Here is a 24,589-nt window from a genome sequence, read left to right on the forward strand (position 1 = left end):
CTGTCTAGCCTCCATACATGCATGCATGTGTATATACACATGCATACAATACCACATCCATCCATCCCACAAATTTCCCTCAAAGGAAACAATGGGACCAGGAAAAAAAAACTTTCAAAAGCTCAAAATGTAGACAAGTACCCAAGAGTAATGTCTTGAATGAAGAGAGAGAATGAGGGTGATACCATGAATTATGAGGTCTGTCATGTGTCTTAGGACACATGACCTGTGTTAGGAGCTATACCTAAGCTGTAGCACTTACACAGAAGTAGAAAGAAGAAAATTCATACTTGGATGATGTTAGATTTAAGCATCAAAAACATATGTTTTTCCACCCAACTTTTCTCATGGATCACAGAGTGATCCAGAACTCTGCTTTTCCTCTCAGAGCATTCTAAAGAACAGCTACAAGTGTCTCAGCAGGTCGTGGCTGTAAAGCTGTAATGAATTGTGCAATAAAGACGGTGTTCCTTTTGGCTGCAGGAAGCTTAGACTGTTTTCTAAACTGTGGAAAACTAGGCTGGGTTTCAGTTCCATAGAAATGTCAAGGTTGGACTCTCTGGTCAGCACCTAACGCTAATGTCTTCCATATGGGCTTCCCTTGGAGTGAGAGATTTTAGCTGGAGAGGTTGGGAAATTGTGCCTAGTTATGTCATCCATACTGATATTGTAAGCTGTCACTAGAACGCTTCTAGATCGGTGGCCATTTGCTGTTTCTATAAAGCCCCACTTCCCTTAATGAAAGACAAGCAATGAAAAACCCTCTCCCATAACCTACCACATCATGGCAAGGGTTACCATTTGAGTCAGTGGTCCTCAAGCACTTCTGAGTCAATGGACTTCTGCTTAAACCTTGGGGTACTCTGTTTACATTGACGGAACTGCTTAGACTGGGGGAAGGGGGCTATCCCAAGCCTATTTATTGTACTAGAGTAGGTGTTCAACCCTTCTCAAGGTCCCTCCTACAAAACAAGAAGCATAGTCACATGATCTTGCCATAGAAAAAAGAAATGCTTACTTATAGTGCCAAGCTCTCTCTGCCGGGTTCTCACAGGAGGAGCCACATGCAATGCTACTCAATGGGGAAAGTTAGTGGCTCACTCAGTGAGTAGATGGTTTCTTTCTAAAAATATGCTGAAGAAGGGGTCAGGTTCATCTACCTTGGGAGGACAGGACAGGCAAAAATATATGGGTGGGGAGGATGACCATTTATCTTTCTGCTTAAATCTGTTTCAAGGACATCAAGGACATCCTTACACCATTTCTTTTCGTGTGTATGTGTGTGTGTGTGTGTGTGTGTGTGTGTGTGTGTGTGTGTGTGTGTGTGTGTTGCCTGCATCCTTCTTTGTGCATCATGTAAATGTGTGGTGTCTTTGGAGGCCAGAAAAGGGCATTGAATCCCCTGAAACCGGATGTATAGCTGGTCGTGAGTTGCTTTCTAGACACTGGGACTCGAACCCAGTCCTCTGGAAGAGGTGCTCATATCCTCTAGCCCAGCATTTGTTTTCACAAAGACAGGAGCACAAGCTCGCTCGAGTGCTTCTGAAGTGAGGTTGCCCCCCATAGCTGGCCTCCCTGGGAGAGATGTCACAGGAGGAGCTGAAAGGAGGCCCCACCCCCAACCCAACTTCGGAGTCTCTTACAAATATGATTCTGTATGACTTGTAATAAGTTTTACAAAGATTTACAGAGTAGGCACCTTGTAACATTCCTATATTTTTAGAAGAGATTACTGAAGTATCTCCCCCAAACAGTAATTCACTTGGCAGACAAGTCATGTGAGTCGAATTGGCCAATATTAAAGTCTTTTTATAGAAAATGGACTTTGCTCGTGTTCTCTCTCCCTCTCTCCTCCCTCCCTCCCTCCCTCTCTCTCCCCCCCCCCTCTACCTCCCTCTCTCTCCCCTCTCTTCCCTCTCTCTCCCCCCTTTCTCCCTCCCTCCTTCCCTCCCCCCCTCTCTCTGCCTTTCTACCCTCTCTACTCCCAAGTCCTGAATAAACTCTACTTTATATTATAGCATCATGTGGCTGGTCCCTCAGGGGGAAGGGATGCCTCAGCATGGGCCCACAGAGGCACCATTTTCCCCCACACCTGACTGCACACCCAAACATATCCCTGGTCGGTTTCTCTATCTTTTTATAGAAAACAAGTTGTCCTCTGACCCCCACATATATAATGTGGCACCCATGTATCCACACACATACATATGCACACAGAAGTGAAAGTCACCACATTTCCCTTCAAGAGTAAAAATATCACACAGTAATTTTTTTAAAAAAAAGAAAAAAAATGGATTTTTTTTCAAACAATATATTCTGGTTACGATTTCCTCTCTGCCCACTCCTCCTAGTTCCTACCCACCCCCATCCAGATCTATGCCCTTTCTGTCTCACTTTAGAAAACAAGCAAGCATTTAAGATAATCATAATAAATTAAAATATTATAAATCAAAGCAGACAAATCAGAATAGGACACAACAACTAAACAAGAAAAGGAAGCAAAGGAAAAAGCAGAAGAATTACATAGAGATGTAAATGCACACAGGTTTGCACACTGAAGAATCCCACAAAAACCCCAAAGCAGAAGCTGTGATGTACATGCAGATGAGCTGTAAGGTTAAAACAAACACCCTGGACACCATAATGAGGCGAAGAACATCTGTGGAGTTTGTTTTCTGTCAGCCACCTACTGCTGGACATGGAGTCTACCCCTAAGAGTTTGTTTCCCCAGAGAAAACTAATTTTCATTTGCAAGTGGCTATAAATCAGAGATAGCTTTTTGAGTTTGGAGTAAGAGCAGGCATCCATTTCTCTTTTCAGCTCTAGAGCCCCACGTGGTTCAGACCCATGCAGGCCCTGTGCAGGCTGCCATGGTCTCCGTGAGTTCACATGTGCCCCAAGCCCTGCTGCGTCTAGAAAGCCCTGACCCCTGGGTGTCTCCTGTTCCCTCTGGCTCGTACAACTCCCCCCACATCCCCTTTCACATGGTTCCTTGAACCCTGAGGGAAAGGATTTGATGGAGATGCCCCATATAGAATTGAATGTTTCCAACCCTCTCATTCTCTAGAGATTATCTAATTGTAGGCCCTGTGTCTTCAGGAAGCGGCTTCTCTGAGAGGGCTGAGCAAAAGCACAGATCTATGAGTATAGCAGAATGTTGTAGGAGTCATTTTTATTGCTTTATTTAGCAGAGGAGTAGTATTTGGTTTTCCCCATATGTTCCTGACCTATGTAGTTTCAGGTTCTTAACCACACAAGTCCCAATAAATATCTACACCATCTCGTGGAGTGAGCATTAAATCAAATATTGGTTGGTTACTCATTATTTTTTTTAAAACGTATTTATTTATTTTATGTATGTGAGTACGCTGCTGCTGTCTTCAGACACACCAGGAGAGGGCATCAGACCTCATTACAGATGGTTGTGAGTCACCATGTGGTTGCTGGGAATTGAATTCAGGTCCTCTGGAAGAATAGTCAGTGCTCTTAACCGCTAAGCCATTGCTTCAGCCACCAATATTTTTAGCACATATATTGTAGGAGGTCACTATTGTATAACGATGGTTTTGTAGCTGTGTTAATGGCAACCTTTCTCCTTGGGTAGCATGCAGAGTGCCTTTCAGTACCATGAACATTATTAGTCAATGGAGGTGAAAGTTCTAGGAAGGTAGCAGTGGGACTTGTCTGTGTTGGATGAGTTGTGTAGGTGTTGTCTTCAGTAATAGGGCCTTGCTGTCTGTGGAGAGCAACTGATAGCTTTGGCAATAGCCTGGGTTGTTTGGAGGTCTCCAAGGTCTTCTCTAACCAAGAGTTTCATTTGGTGAAGAGAGATGTGCAGTTGGGGATCAGTCTCTCCCAATATTTCAGGATATCATCCAAATAAAAAAAAATAGGTCAACGAGCTACTTGGAAAATCCCAGGCCCACCAGGACAGGTACCATGGGTCCCATTTAGACAGTTGGCAAGAGAGGGAAGTGGTGTTGAAGGGCATGAGACTCCTCCCACTGCTGATAGCACTTGTTTTCTTCTATCTGAAATCTATCTTTGTGTCTCAGAGCTGAATCACCAAGGCAGTGGCATAAGTTGACCATTAAGTATTTCTACTACAGTTCTATTTTAATATTTAGAGAAGTTTTATAGTTTTATAATTTCAATTTTGTAGTAGTAGTAGTAGTAGTAGTAATGGTAACAGTAGTGGTAGTAGTAGTAGTAGTAGTAGTAGTTGTTGTTGTTGTTGTTGTTGTAGTTGTAGTTATAGTTGTAGTAGTTGTAGTACTATTTTTAGAGAGTAGAAATGGGGCACATAATATATCACACATGTAGAGATCAAAAGACAACTTTCAGGAGTCAGCTCTCTCCTTCCACAGTGGGACTCAGGAATTGAACTCATATCATCAGGCTTGTGTGTCAAATACTGTAACCCACTGAGTCATCTGGCCAGCCTTAGACTTTACAATCATAAGAGTTTCTCTTTCTTTGCTAAAATTTTTTAATCGATTACAAGTGTATTTTCCTTTATGTCTTTGAACCATAAAGAAGAGCTACTTTGAGGTTTGACTGTTCTGACATCTGGGAGTTGAGTCTCTGATGGTCTCTTGGGGACAGGGGTCCCATTTGTACAAGCATTTATTAGCAACTCTTCGTCTTGTAGTCATTTGGAATGCAGATGCTTTCCTTGAGCAGACAGCTTACTTGATTAGATGGAAAGTAGAAAAGTGGCTGTGATAGGTGATACCTCAGGATTCATCTAATCTCGTCTGCGGCCCTCCCATTATACATTAAAACTATACTGTCCTCCAGAGGCAATTAATCTACGTTGTAGGACCCAGAGGGTTGGTTTTATATATTATGTGGTAGATCCTGGTATTTGGAAGATGTGGTCATCTGATTTTAATATTTTTCTTTTTAACCTCAGACTATATTAAAAATCCTCCACCTCTATATCTTTTCTTGAGCACGTTATTTTATTTAATATCAGTAACTATAAATAACCTTATTTACAATCTAACGTCACATCTAAGATGCTTTTCTGTTTTGTCTCTTAGGAAAAAATGCTGCAAAGGATATAAATTTGTCCTTGGACAGTGTATTCCAGAAGGTATGTAATTTAATAGATGATTTCATCTTCCCTTTGCATGACTAATTACTGGAGCCTACAAAGTTTGTGTGCATCTGGGATGTGTTAGCTCTGTGTACATTATGTGCGCCTCGTTATGGATGTAACCGTAACTCTCCTTTCCGATGATTGGATTCTTTGTGGTGTGCTCCGTGTGAGTCACTGACGTGCTTAGATTTTGGGTCCATGCTTAGCAAGCTGTAAACTCTTCTCTGGCATTGCATGCACTAGCTGTAACATGTTCCTCTTCCTGAACTCTCTACCTGCTCTTGTGCATGAATTTTCCACCTCTTTAGATGATTTCTGATAATGCCAACCAAATACGTAGCCCAGCCTTAAAATTAGAAAGGCGGTAGGCATAGACTGATCCTCTGGCCGCATGCTTCAGAGTAAAGGGACAGCAGGTGGATCACATTGAACACTATTTGAGCAGGTTTTAACTATGTTTTTGTGTGCTACTTAATAGAACTCGGGCAAATTACTTTCTAAGCCTTGGATTTTACAGTCAGGTTTTACTATCAAGTCATACAAGCATTTGAAGAATTTTGCCATATCCAAAGGACTTAAGCCAGGGGCTGATTATTATAAAGTACTTGATGAGTGGTGGTTCCTGCTGCCGTTATTAGAAACATCATGGGTACCACAAAGACATCACTATAGAGACGTTCACAGCAGACACAACACAGAGCATCAGTGGACAGAGGCAGGCTCAGGATAGAGAGACTTGATCCAGGTCATCAATCAAGGAAAGCTGCCAAGGGCGTAAGTAGCAGAGGAGTACTGCAAAATATTCCAGACAAGGTATTGACATGGAAGACTGTTTGAAGAGCGAGGGGTTCATGTTCTTGTGCTGAGGTGGGGACAGGGAGTAGGGTATATGAAATAGCTTTCTTCACTCTTATTCTAGAAGCTGTGTCTCTTTTAGAGCAGTGGTTCTCAACCTTCCTACTGCTGCAACCCTTTAATATAGTTCCTCAAGTTATAGTGACCCCCAACCCTAAAATTACTTTTGTTAGCTACTTCATAACTGCAATTTTGCTACTGTTACTAATTACAATGTAAATATCTGATAGGAGTTGGTCAACCCCCAGAGGGGTTGTGACCCACAGGTTGAGAACCACTGCTCTAGGAGCCTGGAAATCCAGACAAGCTAATTCCATTGCATCATCTCGTGGAACAAAATGCCTCCATCATCTCTCTGTTTACTGCTATCTTTTACAGAAGGATGAAAGTCATACCCATGGGGAAGCAGTTAGAGGGATAGATCCACACGTGATTTCTCATGTCTTTGGTCTCTCTGAGCTGAGGAGCTCTGTCCTGGTCGGTTCTGTGGGTGAGAACCAGGTGGAAGGAAAAACCAGAGTCAGAAGAGTTCCATCAGACCTCAGCTCTTCTTGACCACCGGCTGTACCATTTAAGTTGCAGCTTGGCAAATGGCAAAGGAAATTAGGTTAAGGCCTGTCAACTTAAGATCGTAAATAAAGATTATGGATTAATCTAATTAAAAACATATGGATACTATATAGCCAGCATTCCTTGAAATGGTAAGCATTGAAGTTTCAAATGCCTTGCCCAAAATCTAGCCTCCCTCACCTTAAAGACAACAGCACCCTTGATTGGTAACACCAAAAACAGCAAGCGTATTGCCAGGGAAAATAGGCGCAATACTGTTGCGTGTAACTAACTCCTTGTTCTATTGCTTCCCACCAGAATAGCTTTTAACATCTACTTATTAATCTACAGGAATATAGTGGTGGTTATTTGTTTCCTTTACTAATGATGTCATTTGTAAAGAGGTTTCTATCACTCAAGAATAAAAAGAAAGAACCAAGTCTGATGGCATAGCCTGGTGCCCCAGCACTTGGGAGACAAAGGCAGGAGGATCAAGAGGTCAAAGGTCAGGGGCTGGAGAGGTGGGTCAGCAGTTAAAAGCGTGGACTGCTTTGTCCGGGCACTGGAATTTTATTGCAAACAACCACACCAGACAGCTCTTAACCACCAGTCACTCCAGCTCCAGGAGATCTAATGTCCCTCTTTGACCACCGGTGGGCACCTGAATTCATATGCACATTCCCCATGCAGACACATATGCAGTTGCATAATTAGAAAACAAATGAAATTGAATCTTCTGTTTTGAAAAGTTCTAGGCAAACTTGGGCGGTAGAGTGGGTTCCGAGATAGCCTAGATGACAAAGAGAGACCACGACTCAAAAACGGAAGGAGAACTGCTAAGGGAGGCAAAGTACACAGACAGGACTTCAGATTAGACACAGAGCTAACCAGTGGTATGTGTGGAGGGACAGACAGACAGACAGACATCAATTGTAATTAAGTTGTGTCCTATAAGACTGACTCATGAACATGTGGAGATGCAAGCCTAAATGTCAAGTGAGAGTCACCTACTTCATGTTATGGTTCAAATCCAAAGACAAGTTATTAGCAGCATCCCTCTTCAATGAGGTTAGCCAGCCCTCCAACCACTGAGGAAGACTGACCCTCACCATGGAGTATAATCTGATTTATTCAAAGTTGACTAAGTTGACTATGTTAAACCTCATCCTAAAAATACACAGAGAATGAACTGGACTTGGAGGTCATGGGCAAAGGGGCTGCCTCAAGGCACCTGGGCTAGAGAGGGAATTCCTGAGCTACAGGGTACGACCCTATCTCAAAGGCAAAACAGCCCCCACAGAAACATCTTAGAATAAATATTTGACTGAGTATTTGGATATCTGATATTCAAGTACCAAGGCCATGACACATGGCACAATGATACTGTGCAAAAGCAGCCTAAAACAAGTCCCCAAGGAGGCTACAAAGTGATGCTAAAATTTCTCCTTTGATATTTAGAATATAAACAATATGGTGATAAAATTAGTAGCACTTAAATGCTATGATGTGAAGTTAACCCATCTTATGAGCCACAATATGGAAGTGATAAAGTTGGCAGCACATAGATGCCTAAGGTTATTCATGAGAGAAGAAATGAATTCCCAGAAAAACCATAAACCTTATTTTCATTATTGGCTCCATGGTCATACTTCCCTCTGCCTTTCATTCCAACTGCTAAGCCTAATAAACTCCTCACCTCACCAAGGGTGCCTCACCTTACATGGGCAAGGCGCTGCCAATCCTCATTCCTAAAGCTTCTAACATATTGATCCTACCTGAATCGACATAGTTTTCTGATGGCTTTAGTCTCTGGTCACAGTCTTGATAACACTATGAGATAACCAAGGGCCCTTATTGTCCACACACATTCACTTAGCTTATGCAGAATAGCAGAGCAATTTCCACCTCGTGTTTAGAATCAGTTGTCTATGGATACAGTGACTTCTTTCTTTGGCTGGGACACAGGCACGAGGAAGCCAGTGCCCCAGCAGGGAATCAATGGAATCTCTCTTCCTTTTCTTAGAAAGAGCATGCTTCACTTGGGAGTTGAGGTAGCTAGGCTGGCAGAGCATGAAGCCACAGAAACGCCAGCTCTAAGAGCACAGAGAGAATGCTCCAGTTGGGTAGACCGGCAAGCATTCAGTAAACGTGGCAGACTGTGTTAGTGCAGCAGCTCTCTTTCTGTGTATTCCTAGGATGAGATTAACCTTTAAGTCAGTCAAATATGAATAAAGTAGATTATATTGTTGGCACAGGTCTGCTTCATATAGGAAGGCTTAATCTCCTTTAATGAAGGGAAAATACCACCAGCTCGCAGAGAACTGCATACTGGACATTGACTTAGAATACATACATTCTCTTGAAGGGCTTTCCACCAAAGCAAATATTTGGGTACTGTGGCTCTGCCAAGCTTACTTCCAAATTAACCATCCCATAGATAACAAAAAGAGGTGAGAATTTCTAAGCAAACCTGCTGATGATGGAAAATAAACGTATTAAGCTGCTTCCCATTTGGAAAATGGGAAGTCCAGGACAGTGAGCTGCAGCACGCCTACAAGCAATTTAATCTGGCCACCTTACTCTGGAAATGGAGTTTTGTTGAAGCCCGGATCTAGTCATTCTCGTAAGCACTGCCTGTGGCCTCTTTACACGGCCACAGTAAGGCTGAGTGGCTACAATAGAAGACTGCAAACCTAAGGTCTAGCCCTTCCCAGAAAATGCTTGCTGACTCCTAGTCTAAGTGATATCACAGTGGTTGGGCAGATTCATCCCGGCTAAGCAGTTATGAGTTGAGCATCAGCTGGAGAGGGAATCGCACTGTTTATTCCAGGGCACATCATCCCTGACAGGTAGCCAAACAGTAGTAAGAACTAAAAGCAAGAAGCCAGAAAAGTAGGGATAACTGTACCCAGTCAGACACTGTCCCTCAAGTGGCATTTAATCTCACTGTGAGATCACTGTCATGTGAGGGTGTGTAGTTTTCTTATCAGTATTTTACAAAAAAGGAAATGAGAACTTCTAGACCTCAAGATCAAGCTGGGGAAAATGACACAGTGCTTGTCATCCTAGCACTGGAGAGGCTGGGATGGAAAATCAATCCTAAGCTAAGGCTAGCCTAGGCTACATAACACAACAAGACCCTATCTTAAAACAACAAAAGCCATAAGAACACTCTGTAAGTGTTCAAGTCAGGCATGTGAGGGAAGGTGGCAGAACGTCTCAGTGAAAGAGAAGAGCATTATGAGCATTGGTGAGTCAGACTAGGCTATGATCAGGGCCAAGAAAGACGTGGCATTGCCAATGTCACTTGCAAGCTGTTTAGAATATCAACTGTACGGCACTGAGGTAAATCTGAAAGAGCTGGCTGGACTTAATTAGAGGTGAAAACTTGTGTGACAGTAAGAGTTATGACTGTAACCCAGGACAAAGCAAAAGTAAGAATGTCTAAGCCATGATGGTGCACACCTTTAATCTCAGGACTCAGGAGGCAGAGGCAGGCAGATCTCTGTGAATTTGAGGCTAGCCTGATCTACAAAGTGAGTCCCAGGACATCCAGGGTTACACAGAGAAATCCCATCTTTTTGTTTTGTTTTGTTTTTGTTTTTTTTAAAGATTTATTCATTTATTATATATAAGTACACTGTAGCTGTCTTCAGACACACCAGAAGAGGGCATCGGATCTCTTTACAGATGGTTGTGAGCCACCATGTGGTTGCTGGGAATTGAACTCAGGACCTCTGGAAGAGCAGTCAGAGCTCTTAACCGCTGAGCCATCTCTCCAGACCGAGAAACCCCATCTTTAAAAAAACAAAATCAGCCAAACAAACAAAAACTCATAAATGACCCTGGAGTTTGGAAGTCTCACGGGCTATAATGTCAGACCCCAGATGCAAAACTGAACAATGGTTTAGTCCTGATGAGTGCAAGCTGAGCATCTCTCTTCTGAAATGCTGGAGGCCAGATATACTTCATACGTCAGAGATTTTGGACTAGGAAGTATTTGCCCAGCCTTGCTTTTTGAGCATCCCTAATGTGGAAATCTGAAAGGCTCCAAAAACATCATGCCCTCAGAATCGAGTTTTCAAATTAGGGATCCTTTACATACATAAAAAGCCTGGATTAGTTGAGCAAGGGTTGATCAGCACAAAGCTCAGCCTTTTCGAGGATGGCCCAGCAGTGTTACATACAGTGGATTTAAAGGTGAAGAATTATAGTTAAGCTGTTTACACCAGAGACTCTGGGGCTGAATTAGAATAATGCCAAGAGAAACAGAGCTGAGACGATAGAAAGGAGATAAAATTTAAAGATAGGAGCTTCGTGACTGAAAGTGGGTGGGCCCAGTGAAAACAAGCGTCGAACAGAAAGGGCTGAATAAATTCATTACCTTTGCTCCCCTCAGAAACCTACAAAGTGGGAAAGACATAAATACACAAGATCAAAAGGAACGGAAGAGCAGACATCAGCAACAAAACATTAGAAGCTAGAGAACAGACCTCGGGGTAGGAAAAAAGCTTAGCAAGATGGGGAAAATGAAGCCTTAACCAGCACCAGGAAAAGCTAGGGACAACTGACTTCATAGCAAAACAGATAGTCAATCGCAAGATCACTACAAAAGCTAGAAGAACAAGCCAGTAAGCAGTACTCCATGGTCACTGCATCGGCTCTGTCCCTGCCCTGCTTGAGTTTCTACTCTGACTTCTCTCAGTGATATGAAACTATAAGATGAAATAAACCCTTTCCTACCAAAAAAGTAAGCAAAACAGAAGGGGCCAAGGGTAACTCAGTTGATAACATACATAGGGTACAACCACGAGAACCTGTGTTCGGATTCCCAGTGCTCACATTAAAATGCCCAGGGATCTATCTATAACTGCAGAATTTTTAGAGACAGAGGTAAATGGAATCCTGGGACTCATTGAACAGCAAGTCTTCCAGATTTGGGGAGCCTCCAGTTTCAGTGAGAGAACCTCTTTCAATAAGTGAGGGAGAGCGTGCCCAAGAAAAACATCCAACATTGACCACGGACCCCCACTCACATGTACATGCAAACACAAAAACAGAAAGAAACGAATTAGCTAACTGTTAAAGAGGTTGCCCTCCCAGATCTTGTTCTGTATCAGACAGACAGAACACTGACCCTGACATGGGTAGGCAAGGAGAGGCCGAGATAGTTCTGAGAAAGTGAAGCACAGGCTTCAAAAACAGTCAGATGACAGCAAGAGCCCAAAACTTAAAACAGGGGCATTCAACTCATGTTCAAGCATTGCCCGTTCAAACACCAAGCCTGGGTCTCTGTTCATTTGAGATCTAGTGACTTAATCTCGGGCAAATATTTGGGAGTATTACATGGTGTTACATGACATCAATAGTAGCCATGACTAAGACAGTATCTCTGGATGGATCCTAGACCTCTGGGGCACTAGATGGTAAGGACTGTTGCTCTGAACTCAGAGAACATGACCCATGGACCTTGAACCCATACTTTGGAGGACGGCTGTTGCTTGTGACTACCAAAATAAAAATGTCCACAGACCCAAGATAAAACATAGCCCAGATAAAAGAAGGTGACACAGGTTTGAAACCAATAGCAACCCAAAAACATAGGGTTATCTTAATTCTGGAAAACCCAAAAACAGAGTTATCTAGGGCTATCTTAATTCCGGGGGAGTAAAACAAGGTCCCAAAAGATAAACGGTCAGAGTTTATGCCTAAACTCAGCAGAGAACAGCTTTCAGATTGCTAGTGTTTTACAAACAGGAACATCTCATTCAACTAAGATTCCTAAGAAATCACAGACAAGATGGAGAGAGTGAGAAGTGTGTTGTTCGAGGAGTGCACGGAGATGATAAAGAAGCTAAACACACCTCTTGCGTGACTGGAAATCAACAGGGAGTGCTTTAAGGAAAGATGTGAGCTGGCCATTGCAGATGCAGAGGTGAATGTGAGAAGTACGACTCACTGGAAGAGGGCGGAAGTGACACCCCAGGGAAGCAGGAATAGAAGGGGACATTGGCACAGTTGCTTCTCACAGCAAGGCTTGCTGGGTACCACAGTTGACCAAGGCCAAGGGTACCTAGTTCTTCAGGCAGGCCATCTTGTCTTTCCTCCTCTCTGTGGTTGCTACCCAATGACGGTAACCTCTGGTTGGAAAGGATGACTCACCAGCCATCCTGAGACCTTGCTCTCAAGCCAAAGGAACCTGGAATTTCATTGAGAAAATTCTATATAACCACACAGTTGGCAAGGCCAGCCATCCTCTATGCGGGCAGAACAGACCTGGACTCTCACCTGTGGGAAGGAATGCTCAGAAAGGGCAACTTGAGGTCATCATGTGACTGACATGTCACGCTAACCCAGCCTGTATCAGGAGATGACAAGCCCACCTGTTTGGCTTCATATATACCAGAGCAGAGCTGAGCAGAGCAGAGCCAGGCTCTCTCTGTATCCAAGGAGACTGCATCTGTCAGCACGTGAGGCAAGCAGAGGTGATTAATGAGATGCTGAGTCTTGGCTGGGAGCAAATGCTGAGCCCGAGCTACTGACTTAGAGCCAAAGGCCCTTCAAGAGATGCATTAAACACCAGTTCAACAGTTCCCAGAGGAGCATATACCCTAGTTCCTTGGGTAATAGAGAACTACTCGAATTTACACAGGCTGCAGGCTGGTAAGACATTTATAGCCACTCAAATGTGTCCAAGTCCTCTTCTCAGAGTGCAGGACCAACCCTCCTGGGAGTACCCCTGTAACACTTGCTTGTTCAAACACAGGCTCTGAGAAGTCTCCACAGCTCAGAAGTATCCATGCTACTTCTCAGAGCCTGCCTGACCCCAAGCCCTTCCTCTCATAGCAACCGTCACCAGCCCTGGCCTGTCTTTACACTCTTCCGGAAGGAGTACACGCTCTGTAACATGTGGAGGAAAAGACAAAGCAGGTCTCATGGATGCTGCAGCACACGGATGCTGTGGTACCGGGCCACACTCTGGATAGGGATAAAAACGGGAGGCTGAGGAGGTGACTTGGGAAAGAAAATTCTAGTAACATTCACTGTTAGTCATGGAGAGGCCATGCATTAAATCATCCGTTGTGGCACCAGTCACACCTCACATTTTAACCTGTACCAAAGAGCAGCTCTCAAAAGTCTGTTCCAGGCTACAGCTCAGTCACCCACCTCATGCTGAGATTGATGTGAATCCACTCTTCTCTTCCAGATTATGACATTTGTGCCCAAGCTCCCTGTGAACAACAATGCACGGATAACTTCGGCCGTGTGCTGTGCACGTGCTACCCAGGATACCGATATGACCGAGAGAGACACCAAAAGCGGGAGAAGCCATACTGCCTGGGTGCGTAGGAAATGAATGCGTGTCCAGCTCCCAGGGACATGCTGGGTCCTGGTAGTTCTTTTTCTGGTGGATTTGTGGCAGCTGTAGGACCAGTTCAGAGGAGCCACTCCAATGTGTGATTCCTCCCCTGAAGTCCTTGTACTTGCGGGATGGAGTGTTGTTTGGTTTTAGCCTGTGAGTCACCCAGTGGCTTTCTTTTATCATGTTTATCAAAACATATTGTTTACAAGGATGCCTCTGGGAGTTAGAGCTAGAGGGACACGGGAGAGAGAACGGCTGGAGAAGAGGGACAATGTCCTGCATAACCTAGAATGCTGTAAGACAGAAGAATGAAAGATCAGAAGCCAAGAATCGATCCAAAACTGGGAGACAGGCAGGCAGATCCCTAGTTCAAGGCCAGCCTAGTCTACATATTGAGTTCAAGGACAACCAGGTTTACATAGAGAGTTCTTGATACCAAAGAATAAAACAAAATACATCAGAAACATAAAAGCACAGATAAAAGGGATAGGGAGTCCCAGGGACGCGGCCATGTGGCTTCAGCTGAGACCTGCAGCCTCTGGGTGACAGTATGTAGTGCCAGGGGAACGCCCACATTGCCATGCTCTCCTCGGCCCCCTCAGCTCCTGTCAGCGTAAGGTCTTTGGCAACTTGACTAGGGAGCATTTGGGAAGCTGTCATCTGCCTGAAGCTCAGGGCTGGGTTCTGCGTCCCCCCCCCGCCCCCGCGTGTGGAGTGTGAGGTCAAGTCACTGTTTTCCTCCACACTAACCAGGTCAGGTGTCTTCATCCAGTGGTCAGGAAACAGAACACAGTATTCTCATTTTTACTGCGGTGAGAAACATTTTTGTTCCCACCCCACTGAGGGACAAAGTCCATGCTGACTCTATTGCGGTCCCTTGTTTGATGATCTCATGGCTCGTTTCCACAGCTCTCCAGGGGTCAGGTTGGGTCAGTATGCAGCAGTGACTGCCTGGAGAAACCTCTCTCCACGAGGCCCATCTGACTATTTACTTTTGTTAGAAGTAGCTTTTTCCAGTTACTGTCATGACTCTTAACTGAGAAGAGACCATTCCTAAGTGACCTCTGGGTCACCGTCATGCTGTTTGGAACTTCCCATTACAAAGAGGGAACTAAAACCTCAGCCACCAAGCTTCCTGTGAGAAATCAGCCATGTTGCTGGTCATCTTCCACAGAACCCTGGGGAATGCTTAGGGCTGGCCTCATTGTCATACTCCGCAGGTGAGTGAGTCCCTGAGACACCAAGTCACATGACAGACAGGAGCTCCACCACTCTAGGTCTAGAATGACAGTCACATAGCCCGAAGGAAAGTTTTCATGTATGGCTTACATTCCCAGCACTGGACTTTATCCACATTTCTCTGGTCCAGATCTAGAAGTTTCTCTTGTTCCAGTAGAGGGTCCAGGGTAATGTTGGATGCTGTGTTGAAGTTATTCTATGCATTTGGTTCAAACCAGATATCGATGAGTGTGCCACCGGCAACACCACTCTGTGTGCACATACCTGCATCAACACCATGGGCAGCTACCACTGTGAGTGTCGGGAGGGCTACATCCTTGAGGACGATGGGAGGACCTGCACGAGGGGAGACAAATACCCCAATGACACTGGTGAGCAGGACAAGCATAATACCTCGAACTGTGTGCATGCTTCTATTAGATATTATAGAGAATGCCAGTTTATGAATTATTTATATAGATAAAATTATGTCTTATGCATTTCTATAAGTCTATAAATGTAGCTTATATTTAGAATGCATATTATATACTTATATGTATAGCGATATTTCATATATCTTATGATATATGTTATATATAATATATTGTTATATGTAAAATACAATTAGGTATAATCTATAATTCATATTATATAATTATACTATACGTGGTAAATGTTATTTTTAATGTTGTATGTATATTATTTATCCAATTTTATACATTTATATGTAGTATATATTATGCATAGCATATAAATTATAAGTACTTGGAAGCCCAACACTCCTTTTGGAACTCTGTGTGGGATTGGGCACTGACAAGCAGGACCTAGGTGCAAACCGAAGACCAAACTCATTCTACGGAAAGCTGATGGGAGCAGGGCCCACGTCAGCTGTTGTAAGCTGGAATATGCTGGGGGGTGGGGGGCGGTGTGGCATAGGCTGGGGGGTGGGGGGGTGGTGTGGCATAGGCTGGAGGAAGGTGGCATGGGAGAAATCAGTAGCATTTGGCTGTGTGTTTCCAGGAATCTAAAGTGAACAGGGAAGAAGTCAGATGTACTATGTTCTCTCAAAGAAAATGTGCTGAAATATGTATTTGTATAATTTACACACATGGCCTCAGTCTATTTCAGCACAAGTCAAAATGCAGTCTATACCATGTGCCCATGTGGGAACAAGTTGTTTGGTTCATGATCATAAACACAGAAAACAAGAGGGCATATAAATTTCTACAGCAATTTGAGAGAGCACATTTATTTAAATTCCAAATGTTATACTTGCATTTCACATACGATCTGTCAAATAACTCATTTTGGATCAGTCCACAGTCAACTACAAGATGTCTATCAGCTGGAGCTTTGGCATGGCACGGTGAGGCTAGAGGACATCAACACTGAAGCGGGATTCAGCCAAGGTGGCGGTCACTGGAGCCTAGGATCAGCCTATGTGTGGGTTACTTCTTTGAGTCTGAAGGAAAAAAAAAAAGAATAAAGCAAATGAGGAAGAAAGAGAAAGGGAAGAAGGAAAAGAAGTCCCAGGTTGATGGGAAAATGCTTATAACATTCACTTGCAAAGTAACTCTGATACCTCTGCCAAGTGCCAAGCTCGTCATAAAAATGAGAATTTTTGCCTTTGGAGACCAATGATAATCACCTTCCAGCTGCAACGAACTTTGAGGCAAAATCATCTTTGCTACCAGTGTTGGCCAGACACGTTCCCTACAGAGAAGTCCTTAGCCATTTAGAGGACCAGAAGTTGAGTTCTATGCCATTATGAGCATGCATGTTTGCACATGTAGGCACACGCACAAGCATGAGCACATGCGTGAGCACACTCTCTCTCTCTCTCTCTCTCTCTCTCTCTCTCTCTCTCTCTCTCTCTCTCTTCTCTCTCTCTCTGTCCCTCTCTCTCTGTGTCTCTCTCTCTCTCTGTCTCTCTGTCTCTGTACACACACACACACACACACACACACACACACACACACACACACACACACAGTCAAGGGAAGATAGAGGGCCTGAGCCATCCCTGGGAAGGGAGGAGGCTCCTGGGGCAAATCACGTGTACAAAGATGTGCAGGGAGTTGAGAAAACCAGAAACATCTGGACACTCACAAGATGGAGCCTCAGCTTCAAAAAAGGGCCAGGAGGCAGCAGACAGCTGGAGACCAGCTGTCTCATAAGGAACAACTACAAAGGCAGATTCTGAAGGGCAGCTAGGTTGAGTCACGGAGAAGCCACCATGTGCAAAACGTAAATGCAAAATAGCTCCTTAGAGCCAGTTCAGAGCAGGGCATTTAGGGATCCTGTGCATGAGGTAGAGGGACCCCTTCTCAACTCCGAAGCATGTGGAGCCTACCCATCGAGAGGGCACCACAGATCAAGGGAGAACACTCTTTGAGGAACAATGCTTAATTGAGAAAATAACTTAGAGACCATTTTTTAAATTCAAAAGTCACTGCAGTTTTGTTCCATCCACAAAGAAGAGGATGAGAGCGGCCCAGGAGATGTGTGGCATATCTCGGGGAGGTGTGGTGTATCTCTTAGGTTATGTCCTTGATTGAAACGAAGGTGTTCATTGACACTGGGTGCCTCCTTCTAGCAAATCATGAATATGTAGGACTGGGAGAAACAGTCATATAGGCAATCACTTTTTCTTTATAGAATTAGCTTTCTAGCTGCCTGGACATAGTTGGCTGTGGTTTGCCTGAGTTGCTATAGTGAACAGTCTTTTCTTTTTTTTTTTAAATGGGCAGGACGGAGCCTGAGGAAGCCCAAAGCAGAGTAAACCCACCAGAACAGCAAACATGTGTTTCTGAGTGTCAAGCCAGATACCCATAACACAGAGCTGGCCCTTAGCACAAGAAGCGCCTGGCTGGTAAGGCAAAATGGTCTCCAAGGACAGAGACAGTAAGAGCAAGAAGAAGAAAGACCAGTTGGAAGTTCCAGAGGCCTCTATAGGGTTTGCTAGTCTAAGTTCATTTGTTCTCTGGTCTCCAGAAATCTCCATCCCTTGCAGTAATCCCTAGCTTCCCCACACACATTTCTCCTCAGTCCTCAGGGCTCGAGCCCCTATGGTCCATCAGCTCACTGACAGGATCTGCTTCAGTGGGAAGCACTAACCTGTGCTCCACCTTCAGAAAGATGGCTTAGCAAAGGCGAGAGAAGGAGAGGCTGAGAGGCCCCCGTTGCATCTTTTTTGTTTTGATTTTCATTTTTGAGATTTTTCTTGAGAATGTCATAGTTTCATCAACTCTGCACGTTGGCCCATTGTGGTTCTTGATCACCATCTACTGCAAACAGAAGGTTCTCTGATAAGAGCTGAGAGATGCCTTAATCTATGGGCCTAATGATAAGTCACTGGGAGGTGGCTCAAGCCTATGTCTGTGTAACAGAAGAATTGTAAATCCTCTCCTAGGCTCCATGCTGTCAGTTCTTGGCCAGGTAATGGTAGTATTGCTTTCACCTCATGGAGCAGGCCTCAAGTCCAATCAAAAAAAGGTTGTCTCGCTCTCTGGCCCACTCATAGGCTCACACCCAGTAAGCTTTGATGTAGAGCCCAGGACAACTTGTCTAGGGACAGTACTGCCCACTGTGGGCTAGGCCCTCCTACATTAGCTAATATGCACACACACACACACACACACACACACACACACACACACACACACACACACACACACACACCAACAAGCCAATGGGATCTGGGCAATTCTGCAATCCAGACTTTTGTCTCGGGAAAGTCTAGACTGTGTCAAGCCAACTGACTGGCAGTTAGAGCTAACTAGGACCCTTGAATTTCACCTAATTGCTTAAGCAGCCTTATAAACATCTAACGGGGCTGGAAAGATGGCCTGGTGGGTAAAGTATGTTCTATACAATCGTTAGGGCCTGAGTTCAGATCCCCAGCACCCACAGGAAAGACGGGTGTAACAGCACACATCTCTGACCCCAGAGTTAAAGGACTGGAGACAGGCAGGTCCGAGGTCTTGTCAAACCAAGCAGTCTAAGCGAAACAGCAAACTCAAGCTCAAAATTCATTCGAGACCTTGTCTCAAAACATGAGGTAGAAGAGCTAAAGAGTTAGCTTAGTACTAAGAGCTGGGCTTGGGTCCCAGCATCCAGGTCAGGACTCTTAGAATGACCTGTGACTCTAATTCTAGGTATGGCGCTCTCTTCTGGCCTTCTCAGGCACCTGCATGTACATGAGACACATACATACACTCCATTACTCAAATACACTCTCTCTCTCTCTCTCTCTCTCTCTCTCTCTCTCTCTCTCTCTCTCTCACACACACACACACACACACACACACACACACACACACACACACACACACATTTGAGCTCTTTTAAATAAGACAAGCTGGAGGAAGACACCAGATATCCACACAGATATGCTTGTGTCACATAGCCACACATACATGCAAAATAATAATTTGTAAAGGGAGCATTAATATTTTTAGTTTATGTTTATTATATGTGTGGGGTGCTTTCCCTGCATGTATGTTTGTGTTCCACATGTGTGCAGTGTCCAAGGAGGCCAGGAAAGGGTGTTAGAAACCTGAGACTGGAGTTACGGATGGTTATGAGCTGCTGTGTCGGTGCTGTAACTATATCTGGTTCCTCTGGAATAGTGGCCATTGAGCCATCTCTCCAACCCCAAAGTAATATTTTAAAGCTACCATAGGGGATGACAATCTGGAAAAGCACAGATTGGAAACTATCTATGTCACAAACCTGAGCTCTGGGCTAAACTTGATAAGACATGTGGACATTCTCGGACAAAGGTGTTTGCAACAGGTACAGTGACTGAGGTACAAGGGCCCTGGCCTAGAACAGGTGGAAACAGGGCAGACCTCTTTCATTACATCATATTCTGAGAATCTTGGTTCCTCTGATGGTGACCCAGACTGGAAATGTCCTTGTCTTTCATACCTAAAAGCCATTTGGTGATTTTGCCACCAAGCCTGACTGAGACAATAGGGTTAAAGAACCTGCGATGAACGGTAGATGTTCTCCTGTTTCCCTCTGCCTCTTCCTCCACCACCATCCATAGACAGCAACTCTGTGTGTTTGAAATCAATAAAACACACTAATGAAATGCCGCTGCCAGGTCCTTCGTACTCCCCAGAAGTGTGATCCTTACAAAATTACTTGACAATATTTACTTCTAATGCTCAATTTACAGTCGACACTGAACTCAGCACATATGGGCAGAGGGATTTGATTTGGCTTTGTATTTTACAATGAAGCATCATTATACTGTGTTTAGGGTGTCCCAGTAGAAGAAGCATTCATACAGGTAGGTTTGAGAAAGGACATGTTCGTTGTGCACCCAGGAGGTCCCTATCCTAATTCAACTGCTTGCCCACTGAGCCATCATTGCCTCAATACACCTTGTCCCCTGCCTCTGATGACTCTGGGGACAGAGAGAACAAGGGAAAGGAAGGTCTCTGAAATCATCTGTCTGACAGCCATGATGCCACAGGAAGTTCCTTGCTTGGAAAGTTCAAGCAGGTGACCAGGTCAGGGTCAGTGCTCACTGACTGTGTAGTTTGAGACTGGTCTCAGCCAGTTTCCCTCAGTGTCTGAGGACACTATTGATCTCCAGCTCCAGGACCCCTTTACCCTTGGAAAACTTTTCCAAATTGGCTGTGATCCACATAACAGCACAAGTCCTGCCTGCCGTTTTGTATTTCCTTGTCTTTTCTGCGCAAGTTCTCAGGCTTGAAAGCACGCCCAGCTCTAACACCTTCTAAGACCATTTCTTATTGTATCTCAAGGATGAGTGATTTCACATCCGAACAAGCAACTCGATAGTAAGACGTGCTCAATGCAAATGGAGCCCTCCAGACATGAGGCGGCTAAGCATTTCCATCTGCTTTGAGCAAATTAGTCAGCCCAGTATTTCATCGCTCTTTTTTTTTTTAAATGAAGATAATGATTATTGAGTATAAACATATGACCTAAAATCGCTTCTCCCTGACTGGTATATGTTCTGAGTTTGAGGGAAGCTCTTTAGGGAGAGATATTTTCTCAGGCTTTTCATTGTTCAATGTCTACAAGGGTTAGAGTCGGACAAATTTAGAATGGAAGCCCAGGGCCAGTGAGCTGCTCGTCATCGAAACTTGATGACTTGAGATTGGTTCCAGAACCCACGGAAAGGAGGAAGGAGAGAAGCAACTGCACAAAGTTGTCTGACCTCCACTCCCGTACCTTGGCACATGTGTGCATGTACGCACATGCACAGACAGTATAGTAAATTTAAAAACTGAAATAATTGTAGTAGTCACCATCATCATCGTCACCATCATCACCATCATCGTTGCCGTCGTCGTCATCATCATCATCATCATCATCATCATCATCATAACATGGAAAGCTAGCATGGGAGGGGCGTGACCCCAGGACAGCTGCCACCGATTTGAAAGATTGTATCTTCGGTACGAGATACAAGCCATCTGACATGGCCTTGCAGTGTTTGGCCACTTTGATTTTTATCTTTGAAAACCCAGAGCTGGAGCCGGTTGAGACACAAGGGAGTCTGTGTAGCACAACGGGGGAGACAATGGAGGAAATGCCGGCTCCGTCATGACTAGCTTACTAGTCTTCCATTTTCCAACTGGTGTTTATTTTCTGATAAAGTTACCGTGACCCCGAGTGTCAATCAATCCAGTTCAAAGACTCAGAAACCACCAGGTGTTTCAAATAACTCTCGAGAGCTGATAACGTGTAGATTAGCAAGTTCTTAACACGGGCAGTGTTAAAACATCCTGACACTGTCCCTTACTGCCACCCCCAGGTGGATGGGTGGAGGGAGATTCCAAAGAAGCTTTCAAAGACCCCTCAATGGTTGTGATGTACCAGGACCGAGTTCACGAAACAGCAGAGTCAAGCTATTGAACTAACATACTTTGTTTGCTTGGGACACTTCCCACATGAAGCTCACTCGGGTTTTTCCTCGATTTATTTGATAATGTTACCATAGTTACATTTCTAATGCTCTGAGTATGTAACCTCTCATAAAAATTAGACCTCCATGCCCCCGTGTGGTCACTAAGTAGTACTACAGCTTTAAACTCTGGGAGGTCAGCAAACTTGAGCTCTGGGTATATTTAAGGTACACAGTAAGTTTAATAGAGTGGCTTCCCTGAACCTGCCTGACCACATCTGGATGCTCTTAGCAGAAACTCCATTAACGGCCTCCCTTCATGCCTACCCTGCACCCCAAAGGGCCAGTTGGGTGGCCTTTTTAATTGTGTGATCTGCACACAGCACTTACCTGTAAAAGAACGCTAAGGTTGTATCCGTTCTAACTTTCTATGGTCCATATAATGTCTGTCCAGAGCCAAGTGACAAAGTAGGTTTACTCTGTCATGCTAATAAACAGTTGTTCAACCACACCAACACTTGGGAAATCTAGCTGAGAACGGGAAAACTAGGAATACAGAGATGGGCTTTTTTACTCCTGTATGTGTACCCTCAACTGGTGGCTTGGCCTTACTCCAAAGTCAGATGTAAACCGTGAAGCAGAAATGTTCATTTATCTCCCGTTCACAATAACTGCGTCACACAGTGTGTGACTCGACAGAAGAGAGGCGAATGGAAGGGTGGTGTAGTGGTTAGTGTGAACGGTCAACTTGACACTATGAGTCACCTGAGAAGAATCTCACTGAGGAATGATCCCAACTGAGTTGGTCTATAGGCATATGGGGGAGTATATTGATTATGTTGACTGTTAACTGAAGACCCAACCTAAAAGCGAGGAAGATCATTCTCCAGGTTTGGGACCAGACCAGTACGAAAGAGAAGAATGTGAACTGAGTGCAAAATCATGCACCCATGTCTCTCTGCTCTCGATTGGGCATGACTAGCCACTTCCATTTCCTGACACCTTGATTACCTCACAATGACACTGACTGGCAGTGGATGAATGGCTCAAGACAATGGACAGCTCCAAGCAGATGATTGAGTTGTGTCCACCATAGTGGACAGTGAGTCCTTAGCCAGCAGATACACTCACAGTAGAGCACAAAGACTGCCTACAGAAACAGACAGCTCGGCTCTGTATCCTAGTGGGTTTGTAGACGCTAAGACAGAGGAATGGTACCCATCTCTCCCGGCTGAGCAATACATCCAAGGGAATGACAACTCGTGTCATCATCTTCAAGCTGTCTTCTCTCCTGCAGAGCCGTTTTCAGACTTAACGTGTTAGGCCCCACTCAACTGGGCCATGGTCCACCCCCTCAATACTGCACTGTCAGGGAGGGAGAGGGGGAAGCAGTATCATGCAAGCTGCTGCCTGACTGTGAGAATCTGCGTTGCACGTGAACTTTGGCCCCCTGGAGAATAGTAAAATCATGCCAGAGTTATAGAGCCACCATTCTAGAAAGCATTGACAAATGCATACACTTCCACCCGTGGAAGATGCTAAGAAAAGGACCATAACACGTGTTTTCACACATTCAGGATGTCAAAGAACAGAGTAGGAGGGCCTCTCTCTCTGTTCCTTCCCCTCTCCCCTGACCCTGGGTCATCTGACAGGGTCAACATGAGAACTCGAGAACCATAAAACTGTCAACACCTACCCCCTTGTACCTTCCATGCTCAGCCTTTCTGTAGCCCATGCCTAGGGACTGCCCTACCGGTGCCATCTCTCCAGGCCATCTGCCTGGACAACCGCCCAGCAGAAGCTGATCCTATCTCCTTTCCCAGGGCATGAGGAGAAGTCCGAGAATGAGGTGAAAGCTGGGACCTGCTGTGCCACCTGCAAGGAGTTCTCCCAGATGAAGCAGACGGTGCTGCAGCTGAAGCAGAAGGTACCCTTATCTCTGCAAGGGGCACGGTAGAGCCCACGCAAGGGGTTTGGGGGTAGGAGGGCGAATGAGCCAATAGATCACTCTGGTTGAGCATTCATTGTATCGACTCATGATGTCAACTAGATATGGATTCTGAATGTGCCTCCACTTCAGAGCCAAGCCCCTAAACAGCGACAGAACACACAGCGAAGTCCTAAGGAGGGACTCACTATAGCAGGCCTAGCAATGGGTACACGCAACGTTATCGAAAGAGTAGAATCCTGGGCAGACCTTCGCGATGACATTTAATCCGTTTTATCCATTGAGAGCTTTCTCTCTTAAACCTTCTGCAAGCTGAACATCATTGTGTGGGGCCTTCATTTTCTCCTGTAAACTTTATAGTCTGGGAAAGGAAAACGCCCCCTGGGAAAGCAGTCCTTGTCACCAGGAGTGAGAACCAATTCCCTTTCTTAAAAACTCCACCCGATGAGACGGGGACCAGGGTGCTGGTAATGTCACCCAGCTGTGTAAAGCGGCCTCGTGATGGATCTAGTGGCCTGAATCTCCTTGGGTGACAGTCCCTGGGCTGGTGTTTATTACACCTGAGGTCAGCACGCTCGCTGGCTCGTCCGCCACTCTGAAATGGTTCTTCAGCTGCCCAAACATAAACTCGCCGTTTTGTTTGTTTAATCGCTTCCACTCAAG

At 44.8% G+C, this 24,589-nt stretch overlaps 1 protein-coding gene across 1 annotated transcript in view; it reads left to right on the plus strand.

The window, feature by feature from the left end:
* Ccbe1 (collagen and calcium binding EGF domains 1) overlaps positions 1-24,589 on the plus strand; it is a 63,764-nt gene that overhangs the window by 26,445 nt on the left and 12,730 nt on the right. Inside the window, exons 2-4 of the mRNA XM_032885505.1 lie at positions 13,716-13,850; positions 15,329-15,481; positions 23,802-23,905. Coding sequence (XP_032741396.1) covers positions 13,716-13,850; positions 15,329-15,481; positions 23,802-23,905 — 392 coding nt within the window. The remainder of the gene's footprint in view (positions 1-13,715; positions 13,851-15,328; positions 15,482-23,801; positions 23,906-24,589) is intronic.

This window comes from Rattus rattus, chromosome 15, assembly GCF_011064425.1.
Source record: "Rattus rattus isolate New Zealand chromosome 15, Rrattus_CSIRO_v1, whole genome shotgun sequence".
Taxonomy (NCBI): Eukaryota; Metazoa; Chordata; class Mammalia; order Rodentia; family Muridae; genus Rattus; species Rattus rattus.